Here is a 14,972-nt window from a genome sequence, read left to right as displayed (position 1 = left end):
GCGCACTCACTGTGTGCTCATTCTGTTCTCATACTGTGGTCACAGCGCACTCACTGTGTGCTCATACTGTGCTCATACTGTGGTCACAGCGCACTCACTGTGTGCTCATTCTGTTCTCATACTGTGGTCACAGCGCACTCACTGTGTGCTCATACTGTTCTCATACTGTGGTCACAGCGCACTCACTGTGTGCTCATACTGTTCTCATACTGTGGTCACAGCGCACTCACTGTGTGCTCATTCTGTTCTCACACTCACTGTGTGCTCATACTGTTCTCATACTGTGGTCACAGCGCACCTGTGCTACTATAAAATGAAATGAAATGAAATGAGTAAGGTGATGAATAGAATGGGCTGATAAAAAATTATGAGGTCACCATACAGGCAACAGAATAAGCTTGTGTGAGAGACATTGAAAGCCAGAGGGCTCGTGTGCTTTGGGAGTGATGTTGTGGCAGGTGTGTGAACTGGACAATCACTGTTTGCCGTCTTTTATCTCGAGGCCATAACTCCCTCTGTGCAAACCTCCATTCACTCACACAGGTGGATGAATTTTTGTTAGGAACACAGTGGTCATTTGGATATTAGGATATTGACAGCATCTCTTTCCCAGAAGCTTTTTTCTGGAGGTCTCAGGAGAAAGAAGGAGCCCATACTATAAGAAAAGAGTTATTCGCCCATGTTCTGCCCTCTGCCGACCTTTCATGTCCCCTCCAGGCTCCTCAGAGCTCACATGAACAATGACTTGTCAAAGTCAATTAGGCCTTGATAGATTTTTTCGCCCTGTGTTTGACTGATTCACTTGTTCACTTTTTCTCTCGGTGAATGATGTAATTGGGGAAGTAATTGGATGGAATGAGGCATGCTCAGGGTTTTTTGTAAGGGAAAAAGAAGGTCAATGAATAACCTTGGAAGAGGCTTTTCTGAGTGGTGCTTTTGTGAGCTATGATACTTTACCTTACCTTGTACAGGTCAAAGGTGGTTAAAAGCCCTATATTCCTGTAAAACTGTATGAACAGTGGACCTCAGTGGAAAAATAAGGATTTCATATAACACAATTAAAGATAGTTCAGTAAATTCCTTTTTAAAATATGAACTTGTTTTCGTTTCATCGAATGCATTCCCTGGTCCAAAGTTAACATCCAATCCATGTTTGGTTATAATATAGCAATTTATTTTATAATTAATTTGTATTAATATTTAATTCTCTATTTATTGTATTAAATTACATTAAACTACAGTTATTGATTATTTTAGGAGGTCTACAGGAAGTTAATGGGATACTTCACCCAAAAATGAAAATTCTGTCATCATTTAATCACCTTCTATTTGTTCCAAATCTGTATAAAATGTCTTTCTTCTGATGAACACAGAGAAAGATATTTGAAAGACTGCTCATAACCAGACAGATTTTGCCCCCCATTGACTCCCATAGGAAAAATAGTAGGAAAAATTACTTTTTATTTTTTCTTGTCCTGTTGAACACAAAAGAAGACATTTTGAAGAATGTAGGACAGCAAAGAGTTCTGGGTCACTTTTGACTACCATGGTTATAAGCGTTCTTCCAAATATCTTTTTGTGTTCATCAAAACAAAGAAATGTATACAGATTTGAAACAACTCAAAGGTGCATAAATGATGACAGAATTTTTGGGTGAAGTATCCCTTTAAGTTTGGGCCGCACAACTTTTGTTTGTTGTTGGCACTGAAATCGCCAATAGATATGCAGATTGGTTAATTATTTTCCAATTTACTTTACAAGGATCCATTTCAGTATCACCCACCCACATTGCCATGGAAACTAATGAAATGCAAACAGCTCAATGCTTAGCTGTAACTACATTGTGCACAGCGTGTAAATACATTACCTCAAGCATTAGTTAACAATATTTCTGTTTTTAATGTATTTGATTGTTTTTTATTTAAAGGGATTGTTCACCCAAAAATGAAAATTGTGTCATCATTTACTCACCGTCATGTTGTTTCAAACCTTTATAAATTTTGTTCTTTATTTGTTCTGCTAAACACAAAGGATATTTGGAAGAATGCTTGTAACCAAACAGATCTCATCACCCATTGATTGGTACATTTTCCCTACTATGGCAGTAAATGGGAGATGAGATCGGTTTGCTTACTGACATTCTTACAAATATCTTTCTTTGTGTTCATCATAAACACAAATGTGTTCATATAAATGTACAGGTTTGAAACAATTTTTCAAAGCGAAAGTCTAGGAATCGGATCGGAAACAAAATGAATAGGAATCGGATACTCGAGATTCAATTAGAATTCCTCTCATCAATTCCTGTCTGCATATTTTTAGAAAAGTACACGCGTTGCGTTATCTACAGATATCTCAATAAAAGCCCCTATAAAAATTAGCAGTATTTCTACCATAGTAAGCAAAGCTTTCTTGTTGTTCAGTGGTTAGAGCATAGCACTAGCAATGCCAAGGTCGTGGGTTAGATCCCAGGGGATTGCACATACTTGCAAACAAATATATATTGTATAATGCAATGTAAGTCACTTTGGATAAAAGCGTCTGCCAAATGCATAAATGTAAATGTAAATGCATAGTTTAACTATAGTATTTGCATTAAAAAGTATGACATATCTTATAATTGCTCCCTAAATTCTTTGTAAGTCACTTTGGATAAGATGACTTAATGTAAATGTAAAAAGCACAGGAACCATAAATTAACTATAGTATCATAGTAACTACAGTTTAACCATGATGTAGTTCAGCTATGGTAGTTCAAATTGAAGTAAATCAGGTTCTATGTGTATATATACACAAAATGTTGGTCATATATATATGTATATATATATATATATATATATATATATATATATATATATATTTAAAAACAAGTCGATAAGGAGGCAAAATTACCATTCAGGTTGATATCTAAATGTTTTACTTCAACTCTGGAATCGAAACTGGGTATCGATTGAAATCGATAAGCAGAATCAGAGTTGGAATCAATAATATGGAAACGATTCCCAACCCTAATGATGAAATTTTTGGGTGAACTTTTCCTTTAATTGATCTATTTTACCTACATGTACAGTATGCTGAGTATCTGTGTGTGTGTGTGTGTCTTCCAGAACCAGAACGCTGAAGGAGTTCACATTCCTCTATCACATCAGCTGCTGCGAGTCATTGTGCGTGTCCTCCAGTACCGCATGCTGCTCACAGGTGAACACTGTGTGTCTGTGTTGGAGAGAGTAGTGTCTACGAGGCTGTACTCATATACAATTTATAAAAAACACATGAGAATGATTTTCCTTTCTATCACATTCTTTCCAGATTACTTAAACAACCTCTCACCAGATTCTAAAGAGTATGAAGACACACAAGGTATTGTTGTCTTATACAGTACATGCTACAAAATGATGGACATTTGCTGTCTTTAAACTGTGAAGCCAGTTATTGTGCTTATGACTGCATTTTTTATCAACAGCTGCATTGGTCATCGTATCAGATGTTGCTGACCAGGTTAATGACAATCTAAAACACGGGGTGAGTTTTCTCTGTGTGAGGGAGAGTGTTGTTGTTAATACATGATAAAAAGGGGAGAGTGGAAATGATGTCACCAAATAAAGTATCCCAGGTGTCTGGAATCAAAGACAGCAGTGTGAATAGGCCAGACTGAATCAGTGAAAAAGAGAGGCATCCTTAAACACGCACACACACACACACACACAGATACGTACACACACACACACATATACGTGCAATGTCAGACAGACACTGAATCCCTCTATCTCTACCAGAAGCCTTTTCTCTCCCTTGTTCATGTTCAAACACAAGGAGAGACATTCACGTGTTCTAATTTTCCCATTCTCTTTCACTCTCATTTTTCTCCCCTCTATTCACAGGAGAACCTGCTTCGTTTGGTCCACATTGACTACAGTGTGAGGGGCAAGAGAGACCTTCTTCAGCCTGGAAGGGTAAATTCAGCTTCAAACTCGCTGGCTTTGTTCCAAATCCAAACAAGTCTGTGCAAATAGAAATATGAATGTTTTTTGCCAACGCATGGACATTAACATGATTTTTTATAGTAGATCTTTTTGTAGTGACATGTTGCTAAGTTAACATCACAATATCAATCCTTTAAAGTGAATCTCAACATAACCACTCAAGAAAAGTTCTTCTGTTAAAAAGAGCCAATCATTGATTGTTCAAAACTAACAATTCTCTGTACAAAAACAAGTACACTTCATGTTCATTTTATTAAATACTTTAATTATATTTTAAGTTAACTTTATGTAGTAAATACTGTACCCTGATTTCATTACTACTTGGCCCACTTTTAAGGATACTTCCATGTATAGTACACTTTTTCATTTTGTCTGAAAGGTTGTGCTGTAAAATGCTATTAAAATAGTTTCATTGGATTTTCCGTCCACCAATTGTATTGTTTACAGTTTTTTACTGCCTGTAAAACCTAAGAGAAAGGTTAGAAACTGTTATTAGAAGAGTTAAGTGGCTAACACCCTCACTCATAACTCATGTGGTCTCTGGCATTTGTGTGTGTTTCAGGTTTTTGTCAAGGAGGGCACTCTTATGAAGGTCTCTCGTAAATGCCGACAGCCAAGACACCTCTTCCTGGTATCTTTTCACACTTATCTACTTTATTTACGAGTTTTATTTAGGTCATATTAAGAACATTGATCTTATGAATGGGTTGGTTTACATCTGGACCTCAGAAATTCTTTTGACATTTTGACATACGCATTACAGTATGTTCAAGGTTTAAATTCTTCTAGAGTACGCTATTACATGCACATTGTTTTAGACACTGAACGTTCCAGCTGTAGCACAAGGCTACCTCCCCCCCACTCCTCTCTTGTTTTCGAGGGTCCTGTTTCCCCTCAGGATGTCTGCTGTAGGTTATTGGTAGCCACCTTCCTGTCTGTAGTGTACTGACAGCACACTACTGACAGAACTAGACCCAGAGAACAACAGATCAACACAGAAATGCTACAACTGAAAAATAACACATATGAGCAGCTGGTTCTGTGTTAAATTAAGCACATTTCTATGCTTTAAAGATCATAGTTGTATTGCTGAAAAGCATTATCATTATTAAGGTTATTATTTATTATTATTAATATTATAAAAGAGACTGTGTCACCCCGCTGTTATAATAATGCATTAAAGGTAGTTTTTAATAAAAGTCAGAACTCTGTACATGCTGTCCTGACATGTCCTTCACAGACACATAGATCATTTGGTTGTCCAGATTCTCCACACTGTTGAGATTTTTTCATCTCTGCTTTCATACTCTCTGTCACTCACTCTCAAACCCTCCCTGAATTGATCAAACTTTGACTGATGCTGTTTATGAGAGCTTGTGACTTATGTGATAGAGTCCAGTGCTGACTGGGCGTGGTGTGATGATGTCAGAGGGTCCCCTGATAAGGATGACTTTCACAGATCCCAATGTAATTTATGAAGTAATAAGTAAATCATCTAAAAGAAATTCAGCCGACCAACCATCAGTCACACGCAAATGCTCAAGGGTCTTTTCCTCAAATCAAAAGCAACCTTCACTATGAATACTGCCCTACAAAAAGTCACAGAGTGATAATGTTTAATGTCTTTGAAGGACGGCTTCTGGATCAAAAATACATATTAGAATGGAGAACATGGAGAACAGGGGACATGGTTGCCACTGTCAAGGAAATCATAGAAAGATTTGTAAAATGTGATATGCAGACCTGCGAAAGTAATGAAAATGTGAAGGGTGAATATAAATAGTTTGGATTTGAACCCCACATTTGAGCTATGTTCAACATGTTTTCTTCATTGGAGAAATTTGTTTAGAAATATTATTGATTGTCTTTAAAATTTCCTTGGTATGGTTTTGGTAATGCAGTTCATCGTTTTGGTTTTGTTGATGTGTCTTATCTGTGTGTCCCAGCAATCTCACTCATTCATTCATCTTATTCAGTAATCTTGATCAATCTGAAAGAATATATTTATTTTAGAAATTAATTGCATAGTAGGTAAAGAGCTGCACATTTGTCGTGCAGTTTTATGTTCTGGGCTGTGTTCTGTTGCAAAGTGTCTGAGCACCATGGAAGTCATAGTTGAGATTTGATTGATTTCTCTCCCTTGTTTCTTCAAAGAGGTCTCTCAGGGGGGGTTAGCACACTGGATAATAAAGCAGAACTGATAATGATTTAGTTTATGACACTATTGTTATTGTGATTACATTCTGTGCTGTTTCTGGGTTGTTGTGACTGTTAGTGTTGATGTTTTTGTTATCCCTGTCCTACGGCCTCCACCCAAAAGCCTTTCTCAGGAGCGTCCGGACTGAATTCCTGGACCCTGCCTCTGATGTTTGGGACACGAACATTTCATGTTTGATGATGTCACCACTTTTGTTTGGAGCTATATGTGTCGAGCAAACACAATGGTTTGAAGTGTGGTGCTAGCCTCTCTGTGGGTGTGAGATTTGTCGGGACTGGCAATTATATGAGAAAATAACTAGATGTTTTTTTTATCGAGCACAGGCTATTGTTGTGAACGTGTGAATTGCTTTGTTGAGTGCTGAAGTGTACGTGATACATTTGTGGAGAAATGCTTGTGTACAAAAGGCAGAAATAGAACAGATTGGCGTGAAAGTTATTTGAAGCATTTACTGCACTCTTGTGGTGGACAGAAACACAAACATAAATACATTATTTGGAAATCACTTTAGTGTTTGTGAAATTCAATCTGGGCTTCTCTGAATTATGAATTAATTAACTATTAAGTATTATTAGTAATAATTACAAATTGCGTAAATGTTGTTTATAAACATATATCTTATCATAGTGTGTTTGTGTTGCAGATGAATGATGTAATGCTGTACACCTATCCTCAGCAAGATGGTAAATACAGATTAAAGAACACACTCACTTTAAGTGGGATGAGGGTAAGACTAACTGATAAACTTGATATTTTAGTGCTTGTACTTTATTAATAGATGAATTGTTATTAAACAACTGAACTGCATTTACATTATATATTTTCACAGGTGAGTAAACCTGTTATAGACAATGTGCTCAACACACTCAGGATAGAAGTCAATGATGTTACCATCACACTGTCAGCCAGGTAATCGTATTTCCATGGTTTGCACGTGTCTGTACTTCTATAATACAGTTACTTTAAGCACTTAGTCTCCTTCTAACGCTCTCCATCTGTCTCTGATAGTTCTTTAGGAGAGAGAGAGGACTGGTTCCACACGCTGAGTCGGGCTATAGCAGATCACGCTGCTGGTCTCAACACCTTCAGCTGTTCTAGTGAGGTGTGAGAACATTGTTTTATACTGATCGATACTGTTCCACATAGTTAAAAACTATGTTTTTGTGTAGAATTATTTTAATTAATAATGTACATGTACTGTCCATTCACAGGCGAGAGAGAAATTGTGGATGTCTCTCGGAGAGGCCGCACCCGTTTTGGTTCCTGTGTCACATGTGATGATGTGCATGAACTGCACGTCTGACTTCAGTCTAACACTGCGACGACATCACTGCAATGCTTGTGGAAAGGTAAAACATTACTGCTTGCTGAGTAATATTCTATTTTATATTCTAGCAATTTTCGTGTTCAGAAATTTATACTGAATTTCATATATTCTGTAATATAATATGCACTACAATATAAATGTATATTTACTTAATTATAAATAGGATTGTTTTAGAAGTCAACTAATGTATCAACCAGCTGAAAAGAGTCCCTGCTTGGCGATTAATAGAGGTGTCAGCGCCCCCTTGTGTTAGGAAATTGATTATTTCATTCAAACTAAGGACCAATTGTTGGGATTAAGAGTGCATGATTTGTTTTTGGTGAATTTAGAATTTTCTGTTATTTTGTGTATATTTTATTGCTATGTTCAAATATATTATGTCATGTGTGGCAGTATTATATCTCCATATAGAAACCTATATCACTCGACTACTCACGGTTTTTATTTTTAGGTGGTGTGTCGTTCCTGTTCGCGAAACAGATATCCCCTTAAGTACCTGAAAGACAGGATGGCTAAAGTGTGTGACCACTGCTATGCCGAGCTCAGAAAGAGAGGTAGTGGAATAACCAAAATTTACACATTTTATACTTTCCTGGTTAGAGACAGAACAGAATATGTTGATCATTTGTATTATGTTTGTGTGTGCATGTAGGTGGTAATATTCCTGGAACATGTGGGAGCGCAAGTCCCCGCACACACAGGGCCAGCAGACCTCTGTCTGCTGTATTCCAGAGCCTCCAGCCCCCAAGTCTGTGGAGGAACAGAAAGAGCACCTTACCTCTCACGCAGGTACACTTACACACTTCCCTATGACCTCTCTCTCTATTGAACCTAAACCTCTTTTACTCACCTTCTCCACCTTTGACCTCTATGAATTACTTTGGGCTAGATATTTTACCCAACGTTTATCTCTGTTTGTGTAGATGTCTGTGGGTGCAGAAGGGTCCACGATGAGCGGCAGTCTGCAGAGACGCAAAAAGAGCAAACGGAAGTGGAAGAGGCTGTGGTTCCTGCTCAAAGACAAGGTGCTCTACACCTTTAAAGCACGAGAGGTGAGGGGGCCCAGAGTCTCCCACACCAACACAAACACTACCTTACACACACTTCTCCTGTACATGTGTACACACATGTAGATTACATTGCTTTACTTGTTAGCAACATACAGGGTTCCAATAGCCATGAACCACCTGATAATAAAAGAGAATTGAAAGAAAAGTGCTGAAAATTGTAAAGTTGTGGCCACTCTGACCAAAACAAAATTATTTTATTTTTTTCTTATGCATTTGCAGACTATTTATTTATGTTTGCTTGCCCTCTACTGCACATTGACATCTCCCTGTCTCTCTCTTTTCTTGGTCTACAGGATAAAGTGGCGTCTGATAGTCTTCCTCTGCAGGGTTTTACTGTAAAGATGTCTGACCGATCAGAGGGAGAAGACACAGACAGTGTTTTCCAGCTTTATCATAAAAAAACACTTTATTACACTTTTAGAGCAGATGACCAACACACGGCACGCAGGTACAATACTAATGAATATTTCTGTATCAGCTTTGGGTTTTTGTAAATTTGTTATTATTAAATACACTGTTTATTCAGATGTCCATAAAAACTAAATGAAATGACATTTATTTTGCAGGTGGGTTAATGCCATGGAGGAAGCTACAGTGTTATAGTATCTACATCTTTGCTCAGTTGGCAACAAGACACTGGGCAAAGTTCTCATCTCTCCAGCAGAATTCCAGACAGCTAAACCCATTATGGTCTTAAACACTTAAATTAAATCAGAGTTGCCTGTGCCTGAGAAACCAGCGCATTCACACAATGGATACCTTTTTAATCTTTATCTTTTTTTGGGTGCTGAATATTTGGACAGAGTTCTTGAAGCGTACATAGAGTCACACAAGGCTTGTCATGCTTGGAGTTTTCCTCTTGCATACTGTTCATTGCCTCATCTTCTTGACTTCACAGACTAATTCAAAAAGTGCCAAATGTATTCAGTGCTGTTCAGTCAAGCCTCAGTTTTCTCAGGTGTTGTGAATGACTGTTATAAATACTTATTATTATTTGTGTGTACAAATAAAGGGGAATGTTCTTTTTTAAAACTGTAACTATGTTTCTAAATGCAGATGTAATACAGTGCAGTCATTTATACATTAAAGCAGTGAATTAATGTAGAATATGAATTAACTCAAAGTGCAAGATTGAATCACGTCATTTTTGTTACAAAAATAACATCATTTCTTTTAACTTATAACTATTTAGCATGTAATATTCTACAATGTCAGATATTAAGAGTCCTGTTTTATAGAAAATAACACCATGTGACATATATTTACATTTGGAATATCAGAACTGTAGCCTAACTGAGACTTTTACTTGAAATACTGTAATAATTCACAGTGTAATGTGTATTATTTGCTGCTAGAATAAGATATTTCTCTCATCTCATTTTGTAGTTATTTTACAGCCATACAATTTAAAGAAAGGGTAAAGAAACTACAGTTATTGTTTTCTATAAATTTTTGATTCAGAATAATAGAAAGTCTAAATGCTTTGTTCACAGTAGTAACAATAGCTCTGCAGTTTTATGGTTGCCATGGTAATTTGCGTGCCTTCGGATGTACTAGCATGGAGGCGTGTCCTTTCGAAGGACAAGTTGGGTGAAACCTCAATGCAAACCAGTATGCAAATGTTGTGAACATCGGTGTCGCATTAACCTTACATTAAAAATTACCAAGTGCCGCATGCTTTATTTAGCCTTGCAGTGTAGGCTGTTATAGGCCCTTTGTTATATCTATTTGTATTAAGCTGTTCAACACTCTCACTAAATTCTTCATTAATTGTCGACACTCGTTTATAATTTTGCCCAATAATGCAAATGCGACTTTTCAATTCTGATATGGTGTGTATTTTATCACAAGCTGGCATTGAATCGTCGATATCTCTTCTGTAAGTAAAGGCCTGTAAAACAGAGTGATGTTCTAGTGTTGTATTGCATTTTGTTAGCTGGAGAGATCATTAATGAAATGATAACTGCATTGTGTTGAGGTGAATTGTGTGTATATTTTCATCACATTGGAAAGGACGATAGCGTACAGTAACTGACACACGTTCAACTGAGCCTTTTCACTTTATTTTTACATACGGTAGGTGAATGCTCTTTAATTGGCTATTACCACACATCATTTTACATCAAGTTGTTTATTTAATTTGACTTTGAATGTTAACTTTTAAAAACGGTTTTCTGTGAGAAAAGGCCCTGCATAAGAAAAATAATGTAACATACATAATTAGGGGGGCGGGTGAGAATGCATTTCATCCCTGTGCATCCTCCCTTTCTGACAGAATCCCTGTACATGTTCCTTTCTTTCAAGAAATGTGAAAAGCTGTTTCATACTAGTAAAGATCGATAATAACATTGTTTGACCTCATGTTCAACACTTCTAGAATAAGGTCTATGCTAAGCAGATATAGACAGAATGTCTCTGTTTGAGGAAAAGGTTAGTAAATGAACAATATTCATATTTTTATTTTACACTTGAAAGTATTTTTCCTGTTAAGATACAGCCTGTAGAGGGCAGTAGACACTTAATCAAAATACAACTATGCATTTTATTCTTATTTTTTAAAGATGAACAGTATATACAAATACAGCGGAACTATATATAATTACATGTAAATTAGTGTTGATAATCTAGTTTAAATAAAGTTTTATGTATGAATTTAAGTAGACGATATATTACACATATTTCTTAAATATTTCCATGTAGACCGTTTGTTGTGTACTTTGCATATACACAACACACACACAAACGTTTATTTTGGAATCGATTAATAGATCTGACAGCACAAATATATACAGCTATAAAGAGTTCAGCTGTATACACACACACACACACACACACACACATAAAGTATATCTATTAATATACATATAAACATACACACACATACATACATATATATACAAACAAACACACACACACAAACATACAGTATATAGCTTCTTTGATTAATAACTCATTCACTTACCTTGAACTTCCAAGAAACAACAACAAATTGGGGCTATCAAACATATAGTGCTTATTCAAGACGTGATATTAAATGTTGATCCATGAAGTAGGAGAGTGCCATTATCTCAGTAATCTTTCTTTGTGTAAGCTCTGTTATCAAACTGCAGCCTAGTAATGCGATATAAATAGGTTAAGATAATTAGCTTCATCAAAGTGGTCTGTGGCACTTCAGCCAACAGAGAGGTTGATTAAGCAGGAGAATGCCTAAATAATTGATATGACAGAAAAAAGAAGCGGCGCAAAACATTTCATCCTATTTCTTTTCATCCTTTGAAATATTAATGACGATGAGGTCCACTGTCCTATTGTAAGCCCCTGATAGAATGTGGGTTGAAACTGTTATATCAACGCTGATCTGGAAACAGATTTCCATACTTCATAGTAAACCCTATTCACTACATGAAAAAGCAACAACACTGATGTTAGATCAGCAACAAAATGCTGTTTCAGTCAATATATTCTAATTAGATAGTAGGCGTCATTAGATTGGGCTTTACTACACTGTAAAACTTGGCTGTAGTTTTGCACCAAGTTTGCCATTACTTTCTGTAGATTTGATTACTACGTTTTATTTTCCTAAACTGTACTTTAATCAAATTAAAACACTGACTTTTGAGATTCAAAATGAGCATGAAGAGACTGGTCTCATAACTGGTATTAGCATAACAACAGTGCACATTTTTTTATTTAAAAATGTTTTATGAACGAAAATATAAGTACTAGGTTTACATTTGGCAGACGCTTTACATTGCATTGTCCTATACATTTGATTCTAAGTATGTGCATGGGTCATTCAGGTCAGAGCACAAAGGATACGAATGTAAAACTGATAAAAAAATGACAAAATTGAGGAAAAGGATGTTAAAGGAGGAAGGTAAGAGAGAAGTGGGACTGTTCCAGTTGCCACACTCCCTTGAGTTACCCTGACCCAATAATGAAAGAGTTATAGATACATTCTAAGCATTTAATAACTTGAACGTTTATTTCAGAAGGGGGTGGATGTCTGTGAGCATGTCAGGCAAAGCAGGTGTGCAAGAGAATGTAGAGGTTTGTTCAGGTGAACAGTACAGACATGTGTGTTAAGAATCTGAATGCCATTTCTATCAAGTTGTTTGGTAACGTATACAGTTTTATTCAAACCTTATAAAAACAGTCATAATTTAATTGTTATAATGCTAATTCTAAGATGATCTAACAATCTAAACCACTGGTGAACCTCAAAGAGTCACCACACAGGTGCTCCTTTGTTGTTCTGTCTCCTCGAGACCTAATGCACATTGAAAAAAGAGAGTTCCTGGCTTTATTAGTTCCAGAAATGAGCTTTACTTCCTGTATCTATCTTCCGTTATCATTTCCGAGTCTTCTGTCGTGTTCTCCTTTGTCCATTTGCCTGCTTAAAACGTATTTGAATAGTAAATGAAAGTGTTTTGTTCGCAAACATTTAGAGGTGCACCTGTGTCGACCATACTCCTTCAAACCAGGTTAATGTATTCCTGGAAAAGATCACTGCTGCTTGTGTCACGATTTTCCGTCATCCTCACCATTGGCTCGTGAATATGTGCTATTTACGATATCTCTGGTTAAAGGGCAGAGTTCCACCGTATCCATGAGGTCACCACCATTATCAAGCTTTATCAAGCCATAACCATTCTTATGGAGAGCACTGTATAGATGGACATTAACACTCCCCACTTCTCTTTAATAACAAGCACATCGAACATTGTACAAAATGTACAAACCAGTGTATTATACTATGTAGCAGTTTTTTAAATGAAGTGGTGACTGCATAAAGAGAAATGTGTTCATGGCACATGCATAGAACTCCGTAGATATGGCACTCAGTTTGATGTAACGTGTCTGGATTACATAACCAAAGTTGCCCACTAGCAATTTCCATCAGTGTCTGTCTGTCTAATAGAAAAATATCAGCTGGAGTAGAAACTGAGAGACGGATTGAGAAATAGACAGGCAACAGTCGATAACCAGATGAATGTTTCTTTTGGGTTAGGGGGTTTCCTTTTTCCTCCCTACTGAGTTCCTGTCATTACTCACAGACGGCTGTTTGCCCTGGCACCGCGGGGACATTGCAGGGAAAATGGCACATACCCCACCCACGGTCAGTTGTTTGGCCAGCCTCGCCAACACTCAGTGGAGATTGATTTTAGCTTGTTAGTTTCAACAGGCCAGACAGGGAAGTTTCAGCCAATAAAACCCTCCACTATGTGTTGAGACATTAAACAGTGTATACTTCTGAGGTTAAGCTGTTAAACATCAGATGGTGTGTTGATTAATAGGAAACGTTTTCAGTGAGGAAGAAATAACACCATGTTCAACTCAGCTCATACTATGGATTACAAACAGATCATTACATATACATTACGTTAATAGTACATACTGTATAGAACAAACACATACAGTATATACTGTAAAAACCCTTTACACATATTGTAATGAATCTATAGGCTCTAAAAAGGGGTAGCAAAGAAGAAAAAAGCTGTGAGATAAGGCAGCAGAAATGAAGGACAGAAATGAAACAGTAAAGGAGAAGAAGCGTGTATATCTGACAAGAAGCACAGGAGAAGTGAAACAACGGATCCCATACCCACGCAATAGTTATTCACACATACTTTAATACGTTCTGTAACCACTTTAGTTGTACTGAAGTTGATAAACGTTTTTTTACACACACACAATGCTTGATGGGTGGTAATCCTACAGTGGTTTGGAATGATACTAAATATAGAAACACTGAAAGTCTGAGCATTATACACTACTGACTGAGACCTAGATTGAAGGGGTGGGGCAGTTTGTGAGTCAGCATCAAGTGACTTCTGCTTCTTGTCTACAGTGTGTGTGCATAATAAATGTTTTACCTCATGCCCATTGCTAGTAAAGGTGTGGGGTGGGTCTGACTGGAGTTTCCAAGGGTTTCCATGAGGAAACTCATCATATTTATTTTTACGTTATGTTACCTGTGCCTTTACCTGTACTGGAAGCGTCTGTCACTAACACGATTTCCTTGGCCATAAATCTCTTTCTGATTCTGAAATGAGAAAACATGCTGAACTACCAGCAATGGGAACTCATAAACCAGACTAAATAAAACACGTTTCCATTACACACCATTACACAAGAGATTGCGCAGATTCATCAAACCTGAGATCTACTTCTTATTCATGACAGACAGAAGAAAGATACAGACAGACAGACAGACAGACAGACAGACAGACAGACAGACAGACAGACAGACAGACAGACAGACAGACAGACAGACAGACAGACAGACAGACAGACAGACAGACAGACAGACAGACAGACAGACAGACAGACAGACAGACAGAGTATCTCTCTCTTTCTCTCTCTATACCTGC

General features: G+C 37.1%; 1 protein-coding gene across 3 annotated transcripts in view; it reads left to right on the top strand.

Annotated features, from left to right (window-relative positions):
* Positions 1-10,493, top strand: part of fgd5a (FYVE, RhoGEF and PH domain containing 5a) — a 44,827-nt gene extending 34,334 nt beyond the window's left edge. The window contains exons 8-21 of one of the 3 annotated variants that reach the window (XM_079482591.1): positions 3,108-3,198; positions 3,310-3,360; positions 3,464-3,522; positions 3,882-3,953; positions 4,546-4,614; positions 6,845-6,928; positions 7,031-7,110; positions 7,210-7,303; positions 7,413-7,550; positions 7,980-8,082; positions 8,181-8,317; positions 8,452-8,553; positions 8,892-9,046; positions 9,165-10,493. In XM_079482591.1, coding sequence (XP_079338717.1) covers positions 3,108-3,198; positions 3,310-3,360; positions 3,464-3,522; positions 3,882-3,953; positions 4,546-4,614; positions 6,845-6,928; positions 7,031-7,110; positions 7,210-7,303; positions 7,413-7,550; positions 7,980-8,082; positions 8,181-8,317; positions 8,452-8,553; positions 8,892-9,046; positions 9,165-9,201 — 1,272 coding nt within the window. In that variant the 3' untranslated portion in view covers positions 9,202-10,493. Of the gene's footprint in view, positions 1-3,107; positions 3,199-3,309; positions 3,361-3,463; positions 3,523-3,881; positions 3,954-4,545; positions 4,615-6,844; positions 6,929-7,030; positions 7,111-7,209; positions 7,304-7,412; positions 7,551-7,979; positions 8,083-8,180; positions 8,318-8,451; positions 8,581-8,891; positions 9,047-9,164 lie in introns of all 3 variants that reach the window. The other 2 variants (XM_079482590.1, XM_079482592.1) reach the window with 2 other exon arrangements.
* Positions 10,494-14,972: the final 4,479 nt, after the last annotated feature.

This window comes from Barbatula barbatula, assembly GCF_947034865.1.
Source record: "Barbatula barbatula genome assembly, chromosome: 20".
Taxonomy (NCBI): domain Eukaryota; kingdom Metazoa; phylum Chordata; class Actinopteri; order Cypriniformes; family Nemacheilidae; genus Barbatula; species Barbatula barbatula.
Note: the sequence above shows the minus strand (reverse complement) of the source record. Positions and strands in the feature narration are given on the sequence as shown.